Consider the following 25,988-nt stretch of genomic DNA (forward strand, 5'->3'; position numbering starts at 1 on the left):
CCAGTGAAGTCAATGGGAACCTAACAAATGACTTCAGTGGGCTTTGGAACAGGCCCTAATACAACATGTTTGTAACTGGAGTGGAGATTAAACTGTCCATTGGTGAATAATTCTGTATTGGGAGTTTTACATGGATATGTGTGTCAAGATATGTCTAGTCAGTGATACGCTTTGGTCCAAGCACTCATTAACCAGTACATTGCACACATGAGGATAAAGACGGGTTGTTGAATTTTTTTTACACTGACTAACCTATTGACAGAAATCCATGCAGTTTTTCTTAGTTTTAAATGGCATTTCGTTATCTGGCGAATCCCAGTCACAGACTGTGGAATGCTACATGATAAGACTTTATTTTTAATGCTCTGAAACAGCCCTCCACAGCTCTAGTGCAGACGTGCCCAATGCTTCCCTTTTGGCGTGTAGTTCCAAAACGCTTGTTGTTGTTTCTCTGCTTTTTTTCTGGTGAAAGTATTCATTGCATTTTTGAAACCCAAACATACCAAACCCCTCCTGCCAACACACACAAACAGCTACCAAGAACTCATCCATAATGTACAGCATCCCAGTGGGATGTAAGGGAAATGGGCATAGATGAATCTTTTCGGTACTAACAGGATACTTGTAAGAGCCAGTTTCTGAGAAGCTCTGAGCACCCACAGCTCCCAGAAGACCCATGTGCTTGCTATGTCTCAAGATTTGGCCTAAAAGTGTGATACTTCTCACTCCCCTGAGACGTGACTGTAAAAATGGTCCCTACTTACTCAGCAGATTTGTATTTCGAGTCATGTCTGCTGACAAAAATACGGCCCCAGTCCTACAACGAGGATCTTCATTGACTCAACCGCAGCTCGTTGCAGGATCAGTGCCGAGGTTGCATTGCATTATACTCCTTTTCGCCTGAGGAATCAATGCTGCTAAAAGAGAGTGAGCTAGATTCTATTTTTTCTTGCGCATCAACAACAGAATTGTTTACTAGTCAGTACACCTGTGCAAACCCACAGAAGTTCATTGGGTACCACTGAGGGCCCAATTTGGCCTGCAGGACCTTTATTATGGGTGCTGATGTACAAGAAGAAAAGAATCCAGGCTGAGATCCCAGGGCTGGCACTTAGAAGACATGGTGTTTTCTATGTAACCTGAGTTCATTCAAGATGGAAATTATGGAGAGTCAACAAACAAGGAACTCCATGATAACATATTTACAGTCACTTCTCTGAGCGAGCCACAGCTTGAGTACGATACCCGGAGTGGGACTCCAAATATTGAGGAATGATTCCATGGTGGCCTACATTAAGGTGCAGAGCATCCTTCCAGTGCTGAAAGGTTATTTTAGTGATGGAGGCTGTGATTTCCAAAGGAGCCTAAGGCAGATAGGTGCCCAAACCCCACGGTAATGGCATGGGAGTTGGGTGCCTCGCTTCCTTAGGGAGTTTTGGAAATCCCACCCTGAGTTCTTTTTGTATTTCAGTATTGTTAGAAACACCCTGTGCGTATAGATTTGGTGGAACAGTCCCTGATTCCAAAAGAGCAAATTGGAAACCTTGAAAAAGTGACCTTGTTGGATTCTCCAAAGAGCCACAAAGTTTAATTTACTCCCATGTTAATCCTTCTGGAGCCATTACTGCTTTATCTGTGCAAACACTTAGGTTACAGGGGCCAAAAAGCACTTCTTAACTCACGTGTGCTATAAATTAAATGGGTACAGATGCAGGTTGACTAAAAGCTATGGGGGAAAGCCATTATTTTGGTCTAAATGGATTGTATCTGTGCCTCCTCAAGCAGCATTTCTTTTGAGATTCACACCCCCACTGTTTGGTACAGTCTCTTATTAGAGTGTAGTGCTCTTTTCTGGAGAGGGGAGGCAGCTGCAATGTGGCTTCCAGCTAATTACAATGGGGTATGTAACTTGGCCCATGAAAAAAAAATCTTACTTGAATTCTGCGCCATAGTGTCTCTGAGATTCAAGCAGTGAACATAAAAGAAGTTGGCCAGAACAATTCTGCTGATATATTGCCTTGTAAAATAGAAAGAACCACAATCAGCGACAGTGAAAAAGCTGTAAAGCTTACTAAAGAAACAGGCTTCTATCCTGACATTATATTCCATGACAGATAATTAAATGTAGTGAGTGTCTCTGTGTGTGAAGTGTGCCTGACCCCATCTCCTGCATAAATGAGTACCTCTGAGCTGGTGAGATCATACTTCCTTTGTGATATGCAGCAGTACATAAGTGAACTCACTGACAAGTAATATCCAATATAAAGTATATCAGTGTCATGCCTGCTAAGTCTTTATTTATTATTGCATTGTATGGTACAGTTACTGTCAAGTTTTCAATCTGCTAATAATGCTTCTAACTCAGCCACTAACACCTCATACTTTCTTCTATTCCCTGCTTTCCTGCCGTCTGTCAGAAATAAAGATTTCAGACATAGGTAAGCCAACCAGTGGAGAATTTTATGCCTCTGCCTGTCTTGTTGCATGTTGTTATATGGTGAGCCACAAGTGCCATTTCCAGATGATTCAATAGCAAATGAAGCCAGTGTGATTAAAGCTGATGTAGGCGATCAGTCATCCAAACTGGAAGCCATTAATCATGCGTCAGGGTCATAATGCAATTCTGCTTGGTCTATAAATAGTCATAGTCAGTCAGAATAGAGTATAAAGGTAGGGAGGAAGGAGGCTTTGTCAAACAATTGAGTGAATGGCAAGACAAAGACAATTATCCATGTCATTTAAAAGGAACTCTGGGTAACGCACTGGTTAGTGTGTGTTACATGTCCTGACCCCTAGAGAACCACAGCTCTGTTACAGCTCCCAGCGAAAACTCTAGAGGCTCATACTTTTAGCCTGGTTTGATCCCCAGTGATGGTTGTTATAAAAATTGGGACTTGCCCCGATTAGAATGGCTGTGAGCCTGGGGCACTAGGTGTGAACTTCCATTATCATTCGGAAGTATTTAACCCTTAGGGCTGGTCTACACTGGGGGGGAGGTCGATCTAAGATACGCAACTTCAGCTACGAGAATAGCGTAGCTGAAGTCGACGTATCTTAGATCGAATTAAAATTACTTATTTCGCATCCTCATGGCGCGGGATCTACGGCCGCGGCTCCCCTGTCGACTTTGCTTCCGCCTCTCGCCGAGCTGGAGTTCAGCAGTCGACAGGAAAGCGATCGGGGATCGATTTATCATGTCTATATTACATGGGATAAATCGATCCCCGATAGAGTGATCGCTACCCGCCGATCCCACGGGTAGTGTAGATGTACCCTTAGTGTCCGTTCTGCAGCCCTCTTTGTGTCTGATCCACAGTGGGTAGGAGAGCACTTTGGAGCAGGCCCTTAAGGGATCGTCTGCAAGTTTCCAGCTTATGCTGTATTCCAAATGCATGGCATTGTTGTGAGGTTTTATTTTCTGTTTAGCACAACTTGAAAGAGCTACAGGGCCAAGTGTAAATTCTGTTTCCTGCAGCAGATAATTTCCTTCGCCTAATCACACATCAAGTGTCACCCAGTACAAATGGCGTAGACCTCACACAAGCGGCAGTAGAATTCATCCCACTGGGATCTGCTCTGTGCTACTGAAACCAGCAACACTGAACTCCTCCTCCAGGGGGATTCAGCACTTTAAAGTTGACAGCAAATGTCTGCCATCAGCAGTGGCCAGTGCCACAGTAGGAGGTCCTGGGAAAGCGTGGGAAGGAGGGCAATCATGCAGGCACAGGAGAAAGGGCGAGTCAGGAACTAGCACAGGGTGAGTGCTATGGAGATTGTTTCAAATGTTAAAGGAGACAGATGAAATATGAGAGACAGAGAAGAAAGTGTCGTCCTTGTGCCCAGAGCCCTCACCTGACCTGCTTGGCAACACCTCTGCCTGTTCCTCCTAGGAACACGGAAATTTCCAGACTGAATCCAATCCATGGTCCATCTAATCCAGTATCCTGTCACTGACAGTGGACAGCACTGAATGTTTCAAGGGAAGGTGTAAGAAGCCCCACAATAGGTAGTTAAGGAATAACCTGTCCCCCAGAGAAAGTTTCCTTCCTGACCCCAATAGTTAGAAGTTGGCTTATATTCTGAAGCAGGAGGGGTTTTCCTAAAGATCCTCCTTAAACACATATCTTCTGACAAGCCCTAGTCCTTGCAGAGGGAAGTGTTCACAATATAAATGTCCATAATATCATGGAAGCAATAAGTCTGAGTGCCACACTGCTCTACACATTCACCCTGCTTTTTCTTGCCTGTCTTCCCCCCTCCCCCTTGCATTTGTATGTGGTCTGTCTAGAGCACAAGCTCTTTGGGTGCAAAGGCCATGTCTTTTCATCTATCTGTAAAGTGCCTGATATGTTGTTGGCACTATCCTGTCCAAATAATAAGAAAAGCTAAAGAACCAAAGGAAAGGGAGAATGTATCATGAGAGAACATTTAGGACGAACAAACCCAAAGCAATTGGGGTATTCAGTGAAGTCAGAGAGGAGGCCTGGTGGTTCATAACCATCAGAGGCAAGAGGTCACTGTGGAATTCTACATGGCTAGAGACAGATGAGAATGAGCAGACGGTGGCCACCAGAGAGAAGAGTAACGAGAGGAATTCCACACAACTAGAAGTTTCAAATCGATATCAGGTCCTCAACATGAAAACTTTCCAAGATACCTCTCAAGATCCAGCAGATCCAAGGGAATGGAGAGGTGTACAGGACACATATGTGGATGGCAGTTTGGCCCTAGCAATAAGAAAATCAAGCTTGCTGGCAAAGAGTCTTCCAAACATTCTAGAAAGAAAGATGATCCTTGTTGGGTATTCAATACTCAGAAGAACCAAAAGAACATTCTGCAAAGGACAGACAGACAACAGAACAGTGTGCTGCCTTCCCGGAGCCAAGACACTAGACGTCGCTCTAAGATTGGATAGCCTTCTGAAGTCGACAGACAAGGACTAATGACACTGTGTCGTGGGATATCACACAGATAGTAGATTACTTCAGGGGACTCAACAAAGTGATGAAGAAGAAGAATATGCAAGCAATCTCCTCTAATATTTTTCCTGTCCCATGAGAGAAAAAAGACACATGATTCTGGTCGTGAACCACTGGCAAAGTAAGTGCCGTAGGGTGTAGGGTTTTGTGGAACATGGGTCCACCTTCTGTGGGTAGAGGGAGCTGTATATTTTAGATGGCCTCCACCGCAGGAGAAAGGGGACCAATCTCCTTGAGGACAGGCTGGCTAGAGTAGTCAGGATGGGATTAAACTAAACACAAAAGGGGCAGCACAAAGGGGGGAGATATTTATTTATTTATTTATGAGCAATCAGTTAGCACAAAATAGAGATGCTGAAAACAAAATTAGTCAAAGAACTAAATGACATAAAGAAAAGAAATTCTTGAATTGTCTATACACCAATGTTAGGATTCTAGGTAATAAACAAGATTAATTGGAATTGCTCATTTTTTAGCATAAATTCAATCTAGTTGGTAAAAACCTGGTTTGATGGTAAACACTGTTGGAATGTTAAAATCAATGGTTATAACCTATTTAGGAAGGATCAAGTGGGCAAAAAAGGAGGTGAAATGGCACTCTATGTCAAAAATGGCATTACCTGTTTGCGTCACTGATAACTTAGAAGAAAAAGATCTTGAATGCTTATGGATCAGTGTGCTAACAGATAAAGCACAAGATGGAGTATTAGTTGGTATCTGCTGCAGACCACCAAATTACACTATGAAACAGGATGATCACCTCCTTACACACTTCTCAATAATGTGTAGGGGAAAAACTTGGTGATAGTGGGAGAACATCAGTGTGAGTGACATATGCTGGAGGTCTCATGCTGCTAATACTAATACTAAAACATCCTTGGAATTTCTAAACATTATAGATGACAATTTCCTAACTCAAAAAGTAATGCAACCAACACGGGGGAATTTTTATTAGACCTTGTCTTAACAGATAAAGAGGAACTGATTACAGAACTAAAAACAAATTGTAGCTTAGGTACACGTGATCATGACTTGTTCACATTTATAACGTGCAAGCAGAATAATGTTCAGTAATATATATACTTAATAGCGCCAATTTCACAAAACTGAAAACAATTATGAGCCAAATGAGCTGGGAGGAAGAATTTAATCAGAAAAATTTCAGTGATAACTGGGAATCATTTAAGAACACCTTACTAGAGGTCCTGAAAGAGACAATCCCACAATTGAGAAAAAAGGCAGTGCTGGTTAAAAAACAACCACCTGGTTTAGAGGTAAAGTGAAGGCAGCTATAAAAAAATATTTTTTTTATAACAAATGGAAGAAAGGGGAAGTTGATAGTAGTGAATATAAATAATAAATTAGGGACTGTACAAAATTGTAAGAGAAGCAAAGGAACACAAGAAGAAAAGTATGGTCTGAAGACTTAAAGACAATAAGAAGGATTACTTTTAAATATATTAGGGACAAAAAGAATCCTTTCAGTGGTATTGGTCCATTAGTAGGTGGAAATGTTAGAATTATCAATAATAATGCAGAAAAGGCAGAAGTATTCAATAAATATTTCTGTTCTGTATTTGGGGAAAAACAGATGATGCAGTCTCGTCCTACAGTAATAACACTCTTTCCATTCCACTAGTCTGTCTGGAGGATGTTAAACAGAAGCTACTGATCTTAGACATATTTAAATTAGCAGGTCCAGATAATTCGCATCCAAGAGTTTTAAAAGAGCTGGCCTTGGAGCTCTCTGGACCATTAATGTTGATTTTCAATAAGTCTTGGAGCACTGGGGAAGTTCCAGAAAACTGGAAGAAAAATAATGTTGTGCGAGTGTTTTAAAAGAATAAATGGGATGACCCAGGTAATTATAGGCCTGTCAGCCTGACTTCGATCCTAGACAAGATAATGGAAAGGCTCATATGGGACTCAATTAATAAAGAATTAAAGGAGGGTAATGTCATTAATGCAAATCAACATGGGTTTATGGAAAATAGGTCCTCTCAAACTAATTTGTTATCTTTTTTTTTTATTAGATTATAAGTTTGGTAGATAAAATCAATAGTGCTGATTTAATATACTTAAACATCTGTAAGGCATTTGAGTTGGTCCCACACAACATTTTGATTAAAAAACTAGAATGGCATAAAATTAAAACAGCACACATTAATTTGATTAAAAACTGGCTAACAGATGGGTCTCAAAATGTGATTGTAAATGGAGAATCATCATCTAAGTGGGTGGGTTTCCAGTTAGGTCCCGTAGGGATTGGTTCCTGGCCCTATGCTATTTAAAAAATTTATCAATGCCCTGAAAGAAAATATAAAATCATCACTGATCAAATTTGCAAATAATAAAAATTGGGTGAGTGGTAAATAATGATGAGGATAGGTCACCAATTCAGAGTGATATGGATTGAGGTTGCAGGAATAAACCATCCCGATGTGCAGAAAGAATAGTAAATAGGCAGGTGACCAGCTTGGCTTAACAGTGAAATCCCTGCTGATCTTAAACACAGAAAAGAAGCTTACAAGAAGTGGAAAATTGGACAAATGACCAGGGAGAAGTATAAAAATATTGCTCAGGCATGCAGGAGTGAAATCAGGAAGGCCAAATCACACTTGGAGTTGCAGCTAGCAAGAGATGTTAAGAGTAACGAGAAGGGTTTCTTCGGGTATGTTAGCAACAAGAAGAAAGTCAAGGAAAGTGTGGGCCCCTTACTAAATGAGGGAGGCAACCTAGTGACAGAGGATGTGGAAAAAGCTAATGTACTCAATGCTTTTTTTGCCTCTGTCTTCACGAATAAGGTCAGCTCCCAAACTACTGCACTGGGCAGCACAGCATGGGGAGGAGGTGACCAGCCCTCTGTGGAGAAAGAAGTGGTTCAGGACTATTTAGAAAAGCTGGATGAGCACAAGTCCATGGGGCTGGATGCGCTGCATCCGAGGGTGCTAAAGGAGTTGGCAGATGTGATTCCAGAGCCATTGGCCATTATCTTTGAAAACTCTTGGCCATCGGGGGAGGTCCCGGATGACTGGAAAAAGGCTAATGTAGTGCCCATCTTTCAAAAAGGGAAGAAGGAGGATCCGGGGAGCAACAGGCCAGTCAGCCTCACCTCAGTCCCAGGAAAAATCATGGAGCAGGTCCTCAAGGAATCAATTCTGAAGCACTTAGAGGAGAGGAAAGTGATCAGGAACAGTCAGCATGGATTCACCAAGGGCAAGTCATGCCTGACTAACCTAATTTGCCTTCTATGATGAGATAACTGGCTCTGTGGATGAGGGGAAAGCAGTGGACGTGTTATTCCTTGACTTTAGCAAAGCTTTTGATACAGTCTCCCACAGTATTCTTGCCAGCAAGTTAAAGAAGTATGGGCTAGATGAATGGCCTATAAGGTGGATAGAAAGCTGGCTAGATCATTGGACTCAACAGGTAGTGATCAATGGCTCCATGTCTAGTTGGCAGCCGGTATCAAGCAGAGTGCTCCAAGGGTCGGTCCTGGGGCCGGTTTTGTTCAATATCTTCATTAATGATCTGGAGGATGGTGTGGATTGCACTCTCAGCAAGTTTGCTGATGACACTAAACTGGGAGGAGTGGTAGATATGCTGGAGGGTAGGGATAGCATGCAGAGGGACCTAGACAAATTAGAAGATTAGGCCAAAAGAAATCTGAATAAGTTCAAGAAGGACAAGTGCAGAGTCCTGCACTTAGGATAGAAGAATCCCATGCACTGCTACAGACTAGGGACCGAGTGGCTAGGCAGCAGTTCTGCAGAAAAGGACCTAGGGGTTACGATGGACAAGAAGCTGGATATGAGTCAATGGTGTGCCCTTGCTGCCAAGAAGGCTAATGGCATTTTGGGCTGTATAAGTAGGGGCATTGCCAGCAGATCGAGGGACATGATCATTCCCCTCTGTTCGGCATTGGTGAGGCCTCATCTGGAGTACTGTGTCCAGTTTTGGGCCCCACACTACAAGAAGGATGTGGAAAAATTGGAAAGAGTCCAGCAGAGGGAAACAAAAATGATTAGGGGTAGGGGTCTGGACCACATGACTGATGAGGAGAGGCTGAGGGAACTGGGATTATTTAGTCTGCAGAAGAGAAGAATGAGGGGGGATTTGATAACTGCTTTCAGCTACCTGAAAGGGGGTCCCAAAGAGGATGGATCTAGACTGTTCTCAGTGGTAGCAGATGACAGAACAAGGAGTAATGGTCTCAAGTTGCAGTGGGGGAGGTTTAGGTTGGATATTAGGAAAAACTTTTTCACTAGGAGGGTGGTGAAGCACTTGAATGGGTTACCTAGGGAGGTGATGGAATCTCCTTCCTTAGAGGTTTTTAAGGTCAGGCTTGACAAAGCCCTGGCTGGGATGATTTAGTTGGTGTTGGTCCTGCTTTGAGCAGGGGGTTGGACTAGATGAACTCCTGAGGTCCCTTCCAACCCTGATATTCTATGATTCTATGATCGCCTGGTAAACTGTGCACAAACAAATGAGTTTTAATACATCTAAATGTAAATGTGTACATCTATGGATAAAGCAAGTAGGTCATACTTACATGATGGGGGACTCTATCCTTAGAAGCATTAACTCCGAAAAAGATTTGGGGGTTGTGGTGGATAATCAGCTGAACATGAGCTGCCAGTGTGATGCTATGGCCAAGAGAGCTAATGCCGTCCTTGGGTGCATGAACAGGGGAATCTCGAGTAAGGTCAGAGAGATTATTTTACCTCTGTATTTGGCACTGGTGTTACTGCTGCTCTAATACTGTCTAGTTGCGATGCCCATAATTCAAGAAGGACGTTGATAAATTGGAGAGGGTTCAGAGAGGAGCCACCAGAATGATTAAAGGATTAGAAAATATTCCCTATCGTGAGAGACTCAAAGAGCTCAATCTTTTTAGTTTAACAAAGAGAAGATTAAAGGGTGACTTGATTACAGCCTATAAATATCTACATGGGGAACAAATATGTAATAACGGGCCTTTTAATTTAGCAGAGAAAGGTATAAAAAGATCCAATGGCTGGAAATTGAAGCTAGACAAATTCAGACTGGAAATAAGACATACATTTTTAAAGGTGAGAGTAATTAACCATTGGAACAATTTACCAAGGGTCATGGTGGATTCTCCATCACTGACAGTTTTTAAATCAAGATTGGCTGTTTTTTTCCTAAAGGATCTGCTCTAAGAATTATTTTGGGGACGTTCTATGGCCTGTGTTATGCACAGTGTTAACCCATCACTTTAGCATATGCTGAATAAGGAAACCAGACCTCCCTGGCTGTGTTTTGGGACCCAGGTCCTCAGCTGGTGTAAACAGGCACAGGTCCAATGACTTTAGTTCAGGATCTGACCCTCAGTGTCCACATGACATACTGAGATGGCATCATAGTGCTGTGCCACAAAGCTTGCCAAATGGAATCTCCCGAAGCCTAGCTACAATTCTGTACACTCGATTGTGGCTGCTGCAGATTATAGCCCCAGAGGAGTAAACTGCCAAAGCAGGCTCCCGTGGTTCCTCCTGAAAATAAGGAGATGTGCAGGGAGATATCTGAAAGGAAAATCAACTCATGCTCCTTGCTGTCAGCCCATCTCCAGTGGTGGCAGCATCAGTGTGGTGGATAAATATCAGGAGGCTACAATTGATTTAGGCTTCAGATGATTACAGAACCCCTTGTCTGTTTTGCTACATTGTATATCTCAGAGATGAGAGAGGATGGAAAGAGGGAAAGAACTGATCTGTGTTGCCCCAGGCAGACTTATTTCAGTTGTTATTCAGTTCAGTCCAATTTGCTGCTTGGGTTTGCCTATTGATTGGGACATTAAATAAATAGAAAAGACCAGTAACTGGAATTTCACGGTCTCACTGCTCTCATCTTCTCACTGACGGAGGGAAATAGTTTTGAACTTTCATAGTAATAACGTGGTTTATTCAGCGCCTTTCTTCCTGAAGGATCTCAGAGTGCTTTTACAGCTGAATACATCCACAACCACACTGGAAAATGATGCACAGCTGGTTCTGGAGTAGAATGATGCATCTAAATAGGTCTCAGCACAACAGTTGAGGTGGGAAATTTGGGCCAAGGCCATTGGGGCAAAATCCTACTTAACATTGGTACATGATCTCCTGGAGGCGCATGTCACTTTACATAAGGAATAAAGATGTGATTCCTGCCCTGAGAAGCTTGCAACTTAAAGGCCCATCAAAGTCAACGAGAACCTTTCCAATAATATCAGTGGCCTTTGGCTCAGCACCTGGGATTCAGTTATGCATGATGGGCCAACTGATACTGTACTGTAGTGTAATTTACATGGGGAGCATTGTCCAGGACAGTGGAGTTATCCTCTGCTTTTGTGAAACATGCCATAGGATTTTTAACTTCCACCTGGACAGCTACCAAAGGTGTGCTACTCTCTGCAACATCTCATCCACTGAATGGCACCTGTAACGATACCTCCTTTACTACCATACGTCTATGCCAGCATTGACTGCAGCCTCTAGTCCTGGTGGGTCAGATCCACCTCTCTGCAGGTAGCGACCACAAAGCCTATTCACTCTAAATACCACTTGCTGGCCCTTTGCACAAGGGTGATGGTTACCTGGTGTGACTGTAACCATAATCATCTGACCTGCTGCTGCTAACAGAGACCTGCTTGCCACAGGCGATCTCCCTCCCAAGTGTAATCAGATCAAAGGATAGGCACAGCTTCTGATTTTGTGTAGCAGCATAGCTCACTCCATCAGTTATTGTGGCTCTGCCTGCTGCTTTCTGTTGTTTTGAGAGTGCAAAGGGGTCAAGCCATAAGACTGAGAGATGGACTAAGACTTGAACCAATAGGAATTAACTAGATGCTTTTTGATCCCTATTGTTGGTCCAGGGCAGTGCAGCTGAAATGACAGCATTTGGTATAAAGCCATTTGCAATAGTAACAACAAAGCTGGCTTTAGAAGGGTGATTAGTTGACGGAGGAGCCTTTCACTGCTGGATCACTGGTTGAAATCCAGACCAGGCTGCAAGTCACTCAAAGCGATTACCGTCTGATGAGTGGTTTATTTAAAATAAATCTTTACCTCCTACCTTTCTGAGGTTCACTTTATTAGTAATTATAACTGTGCTACTGTGATAACGCATTTACAGAGGATTAACACTAGCAGCAGCCAGTCCGATTTGTCCTTAGAATCTGTGAATTAACATTCACTCATTCCAGGAATCTAAAATGAGAACCTAGATTAGTAACTCTAACCTTGGGTTACCAGTAGCTTTTACCAATATTACATAGAAGGGGCAGCTGTTAAAGTGACTGATGAAATTTGGGCAAGAGCTGGCATTTTGATTTTTTTTTCCTGCTAATTGGAGCTGTTCTATTTGGTTGTCTGATCAGTTGTTAAAATGGACTGGCATTGACTTTGGTGTTGATTTTGCTTTCATTCTATGTGGGGGTTAAGATTAGGGACTATTTGGGGCTCTCTCTTTGTGAGAAAGGTACAGCTAAGACAAACGAGGATACAAACCACCAGAGCAAGGCTATGAAGTCCAATAATAAATGACATTAGTAATATTTTGCGGGGACTGAGAGTCAGGACTCCTGGTTCCCAGGCAAATGACACTGCAAAATGGCAAAGTATTCTTATTAATGTCCTCCTCTGTCCACCTTTTTTCACATAGTAGAGATTATGAACAGCTTAAAGGCTGACTGACATTCAGCTGAGCCTTGTAAAGGCAGTTAGCTGAAAACACAAGGGCCTGATCAAAATGGATGGTGGATTCCCATAGGGCACTTTTTTTCACCAGGGTGGAAGCCACTTGCTTAATGTGAGTGACATGTAGGTAAATGAAATAATACCCTACCAGCCTGCTGTCATTGGAAAGGAATACAGATGGAGACTGAACTGCCAGGTGGAGCTGTCTTGAAGGTCAGAGCATTTTATTTAGCACGAATCAGTGTCATTTGTGGAGATGAAATCTGTTCAGACTTTAATAGGATAAATCACAAGGGATCTTCTAGGATAAATCAAAAAGGCTTTTTTTCCAAAGCAGTAAGTAATTTGAATGAAGAACCAATGCATGGCTTTTAAAATTGAGACTCAGGCAGTATTTTGAAAAGAAAGGGCAAGAGCAATTCCTGATAAAGGGGCGAGGAATCAGCATTGCCACACCGACATCCCCAACTGGCAGCTCATAGAATAACTGATCACTAGGATGGCTTAATGCTCATTGAGTGCAAAATCCACCCCCTGTACATTTGCCACGAATTTAGTGGGGATCCGATGAATTTAGAGAAAGTGGAGTATGTGGGAGGAGAAATTTTCAACATGTCCTGACAGTTAACTTTCAACTCCGAGAGGGAAGTAGAGCTGGGTTCATGCCATAGGTTTAACATTGTTGATTCCCAGGCTCAGAAGCGAGTGTAAATCAATAGCTAGCGATGGCAAACACTTAAGTTGAATAATAGAGAGAGAATATTATACTGTATAGAGTTTCCTCCAAAGACCTTGGCTTAAATAAATGCCTAAATTCAAGTCTACCGCTGTTTCCGTCTAATTCTATTATACAGTCTCTATTTAGACTCTGTTGCTTGATCCATTTCTGACTTTGGTCTCAGTAGCATTTATATAAAACAATATATCATTTTGCAGTCTGCCCACAGTGTTTTCTCAACCTGCTTTCTAGTTTTTCTGGAGGCAGCGACGTCTAGTGGTTAGAGTAGACTGGAATCGGGGTCCCTTCTTTGCTGCTGGCCTGCAGTGTTACTGTGGGCAAATCATTCAACCTCTTTGAGAGTGATTTTAAGAGTTTGATCGATGCCCCCGTTGAATTCAATGGCCAAAACTCCCATTTACTTCCACAGGCATAGAATAGGACCCTCATGACTCTGTTAAGTAAATGAGAATTTTGCCATTAAATTCAATGACAGCAGAATCAAACACTACATGAATAATAATACTTAGCTTTTAGATAGTGCCTTTTATCCCTAGATCTCAAAGCACTTTACAAAAGAAGTTATTTTTTTTCATTACGACCATTTAACAGACGGAGAAACCGAGTCATAGAGAGGCGAAGTGACTTACCCAAGATCAAAGTGCAATGACTCCCACTCCAGTTCCCTGTATATTGGACCACATTGCTTCTCTTTAATTGGCGTGTGATGTACCCAGCGTTAGTACTATTGGAGTGTATGCAATAATGAGCTAAATCCACTGGATGCAGAGCTGCGGCGCTTCTCCTTCAACGTTTTATTCCTCCAAACTATTCATGCTGCCCGGTGTGCTTAGGGAAACAAATACTGAAATCTACCAATGAAGATAACACTCCTGTATATTTGTTTTTCAGCCACAGCCCAGCTCACAAGTATTACCTAACATCAGACCCAATCACTGGCTCCATCTACCTCTCTGACACTAACAGCCGACGCATCTATAAGATCAAGTCGACCTCCATCGTGAAGGATGTTGTCAAGAATTCAGAGGTGGTGGCAGGGACTGGGGATCAGTGCCTTCCCTTTGATGAAACCCGCTGCGGAGATGGGGGCAAAGGCACCGAAGCAACACTCACTAACCCCAGGGGTAAGACGCAGCCTCTTCCTACAAGCATTTTAAAGCGGGCTTTGAAAAAGGTGCCAAACCAACAGTTCTGGAATACCACAGAACAGGTATACAAGCTTCCCCAAGGCAACCCGCTAACATGCCTCAGGGTACGTCTACACTACCCGCCAGATCGGCGGGTAGTGATCGATCTATCGGGGATCGATTTATTGTGTCTAGTGTACATGCGATAAATCGATCCCTGATTCCTCTGTCATCAACTCTTGTACTCCACTGCGGCGAGATGCGGAAGCAGAGTCGACGGGCGAGTGGCAGCAGTCAACCCCACACCGTGAGGACACGAGGTAAGTCGACCTAAGATACGTCAACTTCAGCTACGCTATTCTTGTAGCCAAAGTTGCGTATCTTAGGTCAATATCCCTTCCCCCGCGCCCCCCCCCCCCCCCCCCGCCCCCAGTGTAGACCAGGCCTTAGTCCTGAGCTGGAGGGATCACCGCTAGGGATGAATGGATTGTTCAACCGCAGGCCCTTCCAGTCCTTAGCCTTGTATTGAGACTGCTAAGAATGGTGCCAATTTGGAGGGGGGTGATTTTATGGACTTGTGTCCAGTGTGAACTGTACTGAGAGGATCAATCCATTTCATATACCACTTAGCCCCCCAAAACACCATGAGAGAATTACAATTTTTGATCACTACCCATCTGGACTACATTCAGTTAAATTCAGTTCAGTTCATTGAGACTTTATTGGCATAAAAGGCTCTGCAAGTGTTGCTGTATATAAAATAGAGACAAACACCTCAGGTATCTCTCAGAGGTAAGTTGAAGCCAGGGTTACACACTGCAGTTTGATCCCTTGTGATACAGGGCTTGTCTACATGAGAAAGTTACACCGGTTTAACTACAAATATGATTTTAAGCATTATAGTTAAGCCCATGCAAAAGGCTATGTGGACACTAATTTTGATACAAAAGTGTCTTATTTCAATATAGTTTAAACCTGTTCTGGTCAATTTAACCTAAACTGAAATAAGCCCACTTAAACCAAAATAAGAGAGTTTACATAGACTTTTACACTGGTTGAACTAAATTGGTTTAAAATCACACATTTAGTCAAACCAGTGCAACTCTTTATGTAGCCAAGTCCTCAGACTGGCAATCTAAAATTGACGAGCTGTGCATGCAGTTACCAACCTCCTGAGCCAGCCACTGTTCCTCGATAAATCCAGTCTTAAGACCAGATTGCAGTGAGGCTGTGATATATGTAGGAGAGAGGGTACTGTTGGCTTTCACATCTTTATTCAAACATTTCAACCAAAAAGCCCAGATACCTTTCCAAGTAGGACATATGCTTCCCATGCATGTGTTATCTCACTGGGATGGTGGCCTTTACACTCATTTGGTTTTGCTCAGCGTTGACAGGCTTGTGTTGCAAAGACTTGTTCTCACTTTAACGATGGATTGTATTCAAATGCAGTGGCTGGGTTGCGGCCGAAGGGAAGTCAGCCCTGCAGTTTTATTTTTTTTAGAGGAAATACCTTCATTCATACTATATGATGGACGGCTGCATGTGTAAAAGTGAGGGAAGATCCTCTGCAGAGACTGACTGATGCTGCTGTTCTAGATGAGTTATATGCGCAAGGAGCCCCTTCTGCTGCTCTGGTTGCCTGTCTTGTTGCCTGTTGGTTAGGAACCTAGGGAATTATTTACGAGGTGTTGGCTTTAAAAACAAAAAAAGTCACACTTGGGCCTCCTGCCCAGCTACATCTGCACATTTAACGTCAGTGTGTGGCAGGTTTCTCTCTCAGTCACAGGGAGAGGTTATAGGACCCCGTTTTCCATCAGCGCTCCCATCTCCAAGCCTGTGCACCTGGCTGGAATCTCTGGAGTGGGGGAACCTCCTGACAAATACATGGGGCCTTTCATGTGTTGCTTTCACAGTGGAGCAGTGGAGGTGGAGACAGCAGGGCTGTGTCTGTCCTGGCTAGACGGGTTGGGAAATTATTTTTCTTGACATACAGATGACATTATTGTTATGGCATCCCAGAAACGAGAACTGATTTAGCGACCTTTTGTGTCGGCTCCAGTTGTGAATCTTTGTTATGTGTGGGCTAGTTATGATTCCTACATTTCCCCCTCTAGAAGGTGGGGGAAATCATACTTTCCTTCCTCCTAGGGGTGTTGTGAGGCTTACCTAAATAATATTTGTAGTATGTTGTTATAAAATTGTGCAAAGTATTATGGGGGCCACTGAGGGGAGCAGAACTCAAGAGTTCTGGACTCCCAGCTTCATGATCTATCCTCTTAATGATTTGAACTCTTGGGAGGCTGCTCCTCCACCTCAAAAGTGAAATCAGTGTGAATATATGCTTTAAGGCATCTCTGATATTTCTTGTGCTTCAATGTAGAACCTGTTTGGCCTTCAGAAATTTTGAAAAATAAAACCAAATCGAGGGTGAGAATGGCAATCACCAGAAACAAACTGCCAAAACATGTCACGTGTATTTTCATATACATTTTGTCCCCACTTTCATCCAGCTCTACTTCCACCCATGGATTTGTAGAGTCACCTGAGTAAATAGCTCTGACTAATGTGACTTGCTCCCCATTCATCTCAATAAATTATTAACACTGAAAACTAATGTTGACAAAATAATGTCAACTTCATTTACTAGCTCACTACCAATCATTCTAGAGTACCAGTGAACGCTCTTTCATTTTGAAGTATTATGAAATACAACTGGAGCAAGCAAGCGACTTCTTAGACCTGTAACCAGCAGTCCTTAGACTTGCCCCTACCTTCTCTATTTCTCTGGAGAGCAGAGTGCCAATGCGCGTGGATGGGCAGAGGAGAGTAGAAAACAATTCTGTGTGCCGAGCTGGCTGAATGTATCCAGCAGTTCGGGCAGCTGCTGGCCAGGGAAGCTTTTGGAAGATTCAGTCTGCAGCTAGCTCTGCAAGGCTCTACTCTTTCTAAGTCTGAAGCCACGTCTTGACCCAAAATATTAATCTAGGCATGGGAGCAGGAACTTTGGTTTGCAGCAGAGAAGCAAGGTCCCCTTTCCAGCTTGTATGCAGCTACCAGGGAAGCAGAGGTCTTTGCTTGCATGGACAGCTTCAGCAGGGGGATCTCTCCCACTTGCCAGAAAATACTCAAGAAGATGAATGTGACAATCTTGCAGAGCTAGCTGTAGCCGATGAAGAGTCAGGCCCAAGATATCAAAACCCTCACCTGGACTCTCCATGGCCCATTCCCTCCTTGGCTCCTCTGCTGAAACAAGGCATATTAGAAATACAGCAGATCAATAGATAAAACACGGGTGGCAGTTGCAGGATCGGTGGTATTTGTTAATCACTGGTCTGGCCCTTCCAATTCATTTGACACAGAGCGTGGCAGAGCTTTCAGATGCTAATGAATTTCAGTATACTCTGTACATTAAAGTGTTATCACTTTCTAATTATCATCTGCTAATACTGATCTTATTCTACAAGCGAGCTTCAAAAAAAAATATTAGAACTCCAGCTTGTCAGAGTGTTTTGTTTCCATCTAAGCACTCGCCAGTGTGTCTTGTCACGAAAATGTTGTGGCAGTGAAATTGCCAAGAAGCCTGCAATTAACAGAGATCCAAGTGACAAGACTGACACAATATGAAGATCGTTTCAGAAGGGGGGAAAAAGTCCATCCATTCAGCGCCACAAAAGAGATGCAAAATGAAGTAATTAATTTGAGGACAGATCATTTCCGTCGGTGTGTAGTACTGCATGCATGAGCAAAACCTCAATTGTTCACTAAGTGCTCATCAATTCTAGCAGAATAAAAAAATAACAGGAAAGACAAGCATTTATCCAGCCAGACAAGGAAGCTCCATGTATAGGTTTCTTCTGAACCTAACTAACTTGTATTCGGGTTGTGAGGATTAGAGGAGATCCCATTCCTTTACATCTTCTCTGCCATCGGACGAGGATCTCCATTCAGCATCGTATGTACTGAGCTGTGCACCATGAGCTGCCGCATTCATTTCACATGATCTTATTGGGATTTTTTGTTAATAAGTGCCCAGGTGTAGGGTAACTACTTTTAGCTGTTCCTACTCTCTGGTATCAGTTCGCCCTGCAGCTTCGTGCTGTCCTGTCATCAGGCCACGAGGCCCTGACGTTACAAAAGAAATGCCCTCATGAGACAGCGTTCCACCAGCATAACGCATTATCATGACACTTCAATGGCACTGCAAGCCCTGCTTGCTAAAGGATGTTGACCACCCCAGAGGAGCTGGGGTGATTTCACATTTGGCAGCCCAGATCTTAAAATTCTGAGGTGCCGTACTGCAGTCCTTACTCAGGTAACATCAATGGGAATCTCATCTGATTAAGGTATCTGCACACCTGGGCTTTTGATTTGCAGGTCAACCATCTTTCATTCTAATTGTGTTGCTGTAGGTAAACGAGAGAAGGCTTGTGCCAATGCAACTTACACTTCAGAGGCCTTCAGTTCAGCATGTGAACTAGTGAACTTCAGTTCAGACAGTGAACTAGCCTCAGCTGTGCCTACTGTAAGTAGCCTGCCCAAAAGATGGAATTTCCTGTAATTAACTCCCCAAAAGGGTCCCCTTCCAGAGAGGAAAAATGAAAATTCCTTGAAGAGATGAAGTGGTAAATTAAGCCCGAGAATAGCCCTGACCACTATAGTCTGCTACACGGTAACCATCAGTACTTCTCTCTCTCCAAACTGAAAACTATCCGTTTCAAAGGCATCGGTCTAAAGGAGGGTGGAGCTCCTCATTATGAGAACATCAGAAAGTTTAATTCCAAGAAGAGCAAGTAAAGTGACCTAGTGTGGAATATACACCATACGAAGAGAGACTGATGGCACTTATTTAATGCCTGTATCCCATCTCCTGGGTTTGATCTGTGGTGAGTTCATTGGGCAATGAGGGGAAGCTGAGAGGGCTCTAAACAGCCTTCCTTTCTCCCCTGCCAGCCTTCAGCCTAAAGAGCAGCTGGACAGTCCACTAGGGACCATTCTGTTGGCCCACAATAACCAGAGGCCCTGCACTGCCCTCATACACAGCCTGCATGGAGAGCAGGATGGAGCAGGTGACATAATAGCAGCATTCGGATTTCCCTACATCAGGAATCCCCATCTACTCCTTTAGGGCAGCTTTAAGCCAGCAGGGAAAAGGGGACTCAGGCTAAACCAAGGATCAGGCCCTTTTCTTCCTTTGTCTGTACCACTGAATTCTCTTTCCCTGTTACTATTTAACTAGACAAGTATAATGTTTAACTCACTAGAGCATTTGGGGTTACAATTTTTAGGAAAGATACTTTGCAAAATAAAGTTGTATTGTGTTAGTGGTTAGAACCGAATCCTGGAAGCAAATATACACGTGGCCTGATTTTGCTGTAGCTGGCTAATCAGCCCAGACTGCATTACCCAGACATTAGACCCAAGTATCGACCACTGTGAAGAGCTGTCAGCATACTTGGCTGATAAGCTCAACTGAAAACATATGGAACTAACTAGGAAAGAAAATTCCAGCCCTGACCAAATTGTATTATCCACCCCCACCCCTGATTGAGCTTGTACCCATCACATATGCTGAAGCTCAAGAAGCTCTGAAAAATATTAAAGCCCCAAGCTTTGAAATGAGTCCCGGCCCCTCTTGGCTGATAAAAACCAGTGAAGAACTAAGCCCACTACTAATGGAAATAGTTGATGCCCTTCTTCAGAGATGCATACCTACTAAACCCTTTGAAAAGCGCAGTACCATCCCAAGTCCAACCACCCATTCCTGGGCAATATAACTGAGAAAATAGTAACCACCAAGCTCTAATGGCATGTGACCTCCTGGTTGGCTCACAATCAGGGTTCAGACCACGGCACTGCACAGAAACTGTTCTAGTGGCATTAAAAGACAACCTCCCTAAGTCCATGGGAAAGGCAAGATCTCTATGCTCATATTACTGGACCTCTCTGCAGCCTTTGACACAGTGGGGCACAAGCTACTGCCAACCTATCTACGTGACATCGCAGGAGTAGATGGCCCAGCACTACAGTAGTTTCAATCATTCTTCTGCCGCAGAACTCAGAGGGTGGTGTTCGGTATCTGTCCCTTCTCTCCATAGGTCCTCACCTGCAGATTCCCACAAGTATCTGTAATGTATGTGTCCCAGACTGGTGGGTGAGTTCGTGAGATGCCAAGGACTTAGCTGCCAACAGTATGCCAGTATTATTCCACTAGATGTCTCATTCTAAACCAATGCAACCACTGCCACTGCTAAAACATCAGAATGCGGCCAAGAAATCCAACTCCTGGTTCAAGAATGGCTGGCTCAAGCTGAACCCAAGCAAGACCAAAGTGATGCTAGTCGGAAAGGGGACACACTTCAAAGAACTGGCCAAGATGTTGTCTCCACCTTTCATGAAAGGTGTACAGCCCCCTTCATCAAAGTATTGCGAAGCCTCAGCGTCCTGGTTTACCCCTCACTAAGCTTGTATGACCAGGTAGCATCAGTATCTAAAAATGCCCTTTTCACTTCCAGCTCACTATGAATCTTTGTCCCGTAAGCACAGATGAGGACCTGGACACCGTGATCAATGCATTCATGTCCTCCAGACTGAATGACTGTAATTCACTGTATTTGAAGTTGAATGTGAAGATGATGCCCAGACTTCAGCTGATACAGGATGTGGCTGCACGCCTTCTCCGTGGTTTAGGTCACCATGAGCTCATCAGGCCCATGCACCAATGTCAGGCCCAGGCAGCTTCTGATGTCAGTTTAAGGCTTTGGTCCTAATCTTCAAAGCAATTAATGGCTCAAGCCGCAGCTACATCAAAGACTGAATTTCAAAGTATAGTTGCACTCCTCTGGGGCAGTGCACATCACAAAGCCTGGGACAAAGCATGTGGAAGCTGAGGACAAAGCGTTCTCAGCCAGGGGATCTGGTTATGAACCAGGCTCCCAGAGGAGATCGGGGAGCCGAGAGTCTGACTGTCTATAGGAAATGCTGCAAAACCTTCCTCTTCAAAAAAGGCCTTTTGAGCAGTAGAATGACATTCACATCATTGTTACCTTCTCCTATACAAAGAAACCCGAACCCAAAATACGAAATTAATAGACTCTAAAAGATGGAAAAATCCTTCCCCAAGCATAGTTTTAACCTGAAAAGGGAGACCTGTCAGAGACTCCATGAAGTCCACCATGGACTTTCAATATTGCCATTCATTTTATATTGAAGGGGCTAAGGTATTACAGTGATGGGCAGCTGTATAAAACACTAAGATTGAGAATTCCATTAACTTCTACTCTTGATTTATACCAATATGAAAGAGAGGTGAATGGGGTCCTTGATTTCTGTTCCGGGCTTTGCCAGTGACTCACTGTGCGACCTTGTGAGAGTCACTTTATCTCTCATTTTTCCCATCTGCAAAATGAAGATGATCATGCCTAGCCCATAAGGGTGCTGTGAGGTCTAATTTGTAAGTATAAAGCCCTATGAGAGCCTCTTATGACAGGGGCTTTAGAAATGCAGAGTACAGATAGCCTGGGAAAGAGAGAATTAAGGGAGGTTGTGTAAACAGGGCAAGTGCTTGAGAAGTGATGCTAGAAGGGGCCTGAGGGTGGTTAAAGGTGGAGCAGTGGTCTGAAGCTAAAGATGGAAAAGTTCAAATCAGACATTTAGAATGTGTCTTATGAGAAAGGGGAATGAGACAATGAAATAAGTGGTCTACATGTGTTCACAGAAAGGTTAGTTAAAATGCTGTGGGATTAATATATGGAAAAGCTCTCTTTTTCTTTCAGCAATTCATTGAAAATCCCGTACTACGTTCAAAGAACGGACAGTGATTCCTAAATAAAATTGTAGGGCCTAGTTCTCTGCTGCAGTTAGTTGCTACGGACTTCAGTGGAGTAGTGCCAGGTTTCATTGGCCCACTAGTTGGCCAAATCAAGTATAATTAACTTTTATTCCATTAAATAAATTTCTCCCAGCGTCCTCATTCACTTAGGCCCTGAACTCCTTTCACTCCGGTGGGAGTTGGCACAAGCCTTTAGACATCATCATTTATAAAGAGGCATATGCAGGGCCGGCGCAACCCATTAGGCGACCTAGGCAGTCGCCTAGAGCACTACAATTTGGGGGGCGGCGACTGCAGCGGTATTTCGGCGCTGGGACCTTCCGCTGCCTCTTTGGGGGGCGGCATTTCGGGGCGGGACCTTCCGCCGCCTAGGGCAGCAGAAAAGCTGGTGGCGCTCCTGGGCATATGTCGAGCAATGCTAAAAAACATTTGTTGCCTCAGCAAGGTATTTTGTTATCCTCTGGTGACCTTTCATTTGTGATTTCCCTGCTCTTCTCCTTCCTAGGCATCACTGTGGACAAGTTTGGGTTGATTTACTTTGTAGACGGCACCATGATCAGACGTATTGACCAGAATGGGATTATCTCAACCATGCTGGGCTCCAATGACTTGACATCTGCCAGGCCTCTCAGCTGTGACTCTGCCATGGACATTTCTCAGGTACAAAAACTTGTATCAAATCAAAAGACCAGGCCAGTTTTACTCTTGCCGTCCTATAACGACTAGGGGCAGGCTTGCTTTTTTGTCACTAGACAATTTGGCACCGCACAGTTTTAGGACTGAATCAAATTAACATCTGGGAAATAGTGATAGGATGCTGTGGTGCCAAAATTAGCATCAGCTGGAAAACAAGTATTTTGAATTGCATCAAATTGCAAATTGGTTGTCGCTACCGTCATCCTGGGCTTTTAAGTCCTGCTGGTTAAAGGCAAAAAACCCCCAAAGTTCTGTGTTTGATTATTTCTTTATTTGTGGCTGGGACAGTAGGCAAACCTGTTACTGGCCAGGACTCAATTTTCTGGGGTGCTGCCCATCCCATCAAATAATGCCAGTTTGGAGGTACAGTCATTTAAAACCTTTTTTGCCATTTATTATTGGATGGCCGGAGGAATGTCACCCCGTTCTGCAAAAATACAAATCCTAGCTGGTGGGCTAAGTACTGTTATTCAGCCACAATGGATATCAATGGGGTTTCCCTTTTGTAACTACCTACATAATTTTCATGCTCCCATATGGAATCTATTCTTCATGTTTTCCCCCCTAATTTGAAAAGATTACTCTTGCTTCTTTGTAGCAGGTTCCCACTGTCCGCAATTCATGAAAAGCTAAAATGACAAGTTTAAAAGCTCTCATGCCTCATATAGAGGTAAATTTTGATGGTTAAAGGCCATCTTGCAGCATAATGGCCCCCATCTCACAAGCATATTCCTTTCTTTAACAGGATCTTAGTGCCAATCAGAGGAAGTTTATTGTGGACCAGGCTTTTTAAAAATATATTTTCAGCTCGCTTATAGCTTTTATATAATAATGTCCTCTTTAAACAGTTCTGAGATGGGTTCAAAATATGCCATCTGCATCCCCCGTCTCCCCATTCTTTAAAGTGAAAGGAGCTGTTCTCAGATAGTTCTGAGACAGACAGACACAACAGACAAGTTTTAAAAAAACTCAGCTTGGGGAACTATCTTTTCATCATTTATAGTGACTAGAAAAGTCTCAGCAGTCAGGCCCCTGAGGCATTGCGAGACCAGAGGGCATGAAATATTTAGCTGCCAACATTGACAAGAAATGGCTTTTAAGGAACTGAAAATTCCCTTGTCAGTTCTGAGTAAACTCTGCTCTTGACGCTAACTCAAGGCTGCAGTGGAGCAATGCTCTAAAGACTATATGGGAATGTATGGAGACATGCATTATTGATAGGGTTACCATATCTAATAAATAAAAAAAGAGGACCCTCCACGGGCCCTGGCCCCGCCCATTTCCCCACCTCCTAGCCCTGCCCTAACTCCGCCCCCTCCTCCCTCCCACTCCCAGCCACGGGGAAAGGGCTGCCCCAGCGCTACCGGCTTCACGGTTTGCCGGGCAGCCCCCAGACCCTGCGCCCCCGGCCGGCGCTTCCCCAGCGCAGCTGGAGCCCGGGAGGGGAAGCGCCCAGCCGGGGGCGCAGGGTCTGGAGGCTGCCCGGCAAACCGTGAAGCTGGTAGCGCTCGGGCTTTGGGCAGCCCCTATGCCTCCGGACCCTGCACCCCCAGCCGGGCACTTCCCCTCCTGGGCTCCGGCGGCGCAGGGTCTGGAGGCACGGGGGCTGCCCGAAGCCGGTAGCGCTCAGGCAGCCCGGCTCTTAAACAGAGCCGAAGAGGAGCAGAGCCTCCAGCCGCGGCGGCTCTGCTCCTCCCTGACTCTTCAGCTCTGTTTAAGAACCGGGCTGCCCGAGCGCTACCGCCTTCGGGCAGCCCCCGTGCCTCCGGACCTTGCGCCGCCGGAGCCCGGGAGGGGAAGTGCCCGGCTGGGGGCGCAGGGTCCGGAGGCACGGGGCTGCCCAAAGCCGGTAGCGCTCGGGCAGCCCGGCTCTTAAACAGAGCCGAAGAGTCGGGGAGGAGCAGAGCCGCCATTTTCCCGGACATGTTCGGCTTTTTGGCAATTCCCCCCGGACGGGGGTTTGACTGCCGAAAAGCCGGACATGTCCGGGAAAAAGAGGACGTATGGTAACCCTAATTATTGAAGGGAAAACCACAGGCTATAATGTTGTACCACAGGAAGGGTTAAAGTAGGCCAGGAGCCAAGAAAAGATGGGGATTTTTGAGAGTGGAGCAGAGGGAGACTAGACGGCGCTTAGCTCGCTGGGTCTAGCACTGAGACTCATGCCTCACAAACTAGGGTGTTAGAAGTCACAAGGCCAACCTGTGTTGTAACTGTCACTCTTTAATAAATAAGTGTAGGAAGAGTTTGAACATGATTGAAGGATCAAAACCAGACCATATGTTTGATGCTCTCTAGCAGTGACACGCGGCCAGTGGCTCGAGAGCCATGTGGGGCTCTTGGGCTGTCTGGATCTGACAGGAGCTCCGCTAATGCTGCTTGGGCTCATACAAAGGCAGCAGTGAGAGTGAGTTCTCTAGGCCTCAGTCTACTGGGGACCCCTTCACATCCTTCCAAAGAGCTAGAGAAGGTGGGGACAAGGAGAAACAGCAGCTAGGGATAAGGTGGCAGAGGAGATGTATCAGAGAGGCAGAGGGGCACCCTAACATTGCACTGCAGTGTTTGTGCCATGATATGTGTCATGGTAAAGTCACAACAGCGCAACATTACTCCAGTGTACAGGGGAAGGAAGCGGCATAACAGGAGCAGGGAGGGGATGAGCATCTCTGCTCTGCACATTTTAAGTTGGCATATGATCCCTTAGGGACTACAATCAGCTGTCATATGTTGTAGCAACCTAACGGGTAACTCAGACTTACACCAGGGCCAGGGCTGGTGCTGCTGCAGCTTGGGCAATCAGGGAACTGGACCCTAGAAACTTTCACTATGACTAGGACTATCACTATGAGAGATCTTTTAAGAACGGTTGGCCAAAAAACTGTTTAAAAGCCTGCCCTGGAGAGATTCTACCAATGTGAT

At 44.3% G+C, this 25,988-nt stretch overlaps 1 protein-coding gene across 12 annotated transcripts in view; it reads left to right on the plus strand.

Annotated features, from left to right (window-relative positions):
• Nucleotides 1–25,988, plus strand: part of TENM4 (teneurin transmembrane protein 4) — a 763,612-nt gene that overhangs the window by 695,515 nt on the left and 42,109 nt on the right. For 11 of the 12 annotated variants that reach the window (XM_065595842.1, XM_065595862.1, XM_065595872.1 and 8 more), the window contains 3 exons: nt 2,418–2,438; nt 14,307–14,539; nt 22,879–23,033. In XM_065595842.1, the coding sequence (XP_065451914.1) occupies nt 2,418–2,438; nt 14,307–14,539; nt 22,879–23,033 (409 nt within the window). The remainder of the gene's footprint in view (nt 1–2,417; nt 2,439–14,306; nt 14,540–22,878; nt 23,034–25,988) is intronic. The other variant, XM_065595866.1, reaches the window with a different exon arrangement.

The sequence above is a fragment of the Chrysemys picta genome, chromosome 1 (genome assembly GCF_011386835.1).
Source record: "Chrysemys picta bellii isolate R12L10 chromosome 1, ASM1138683v2, whole genome shotgun sequence".
NCBI classification, from domain to species: Eukaryota; Metazoa; Chordata; order Testudines; family Emydidae; genus Chrysemys; species Chrysemys picta.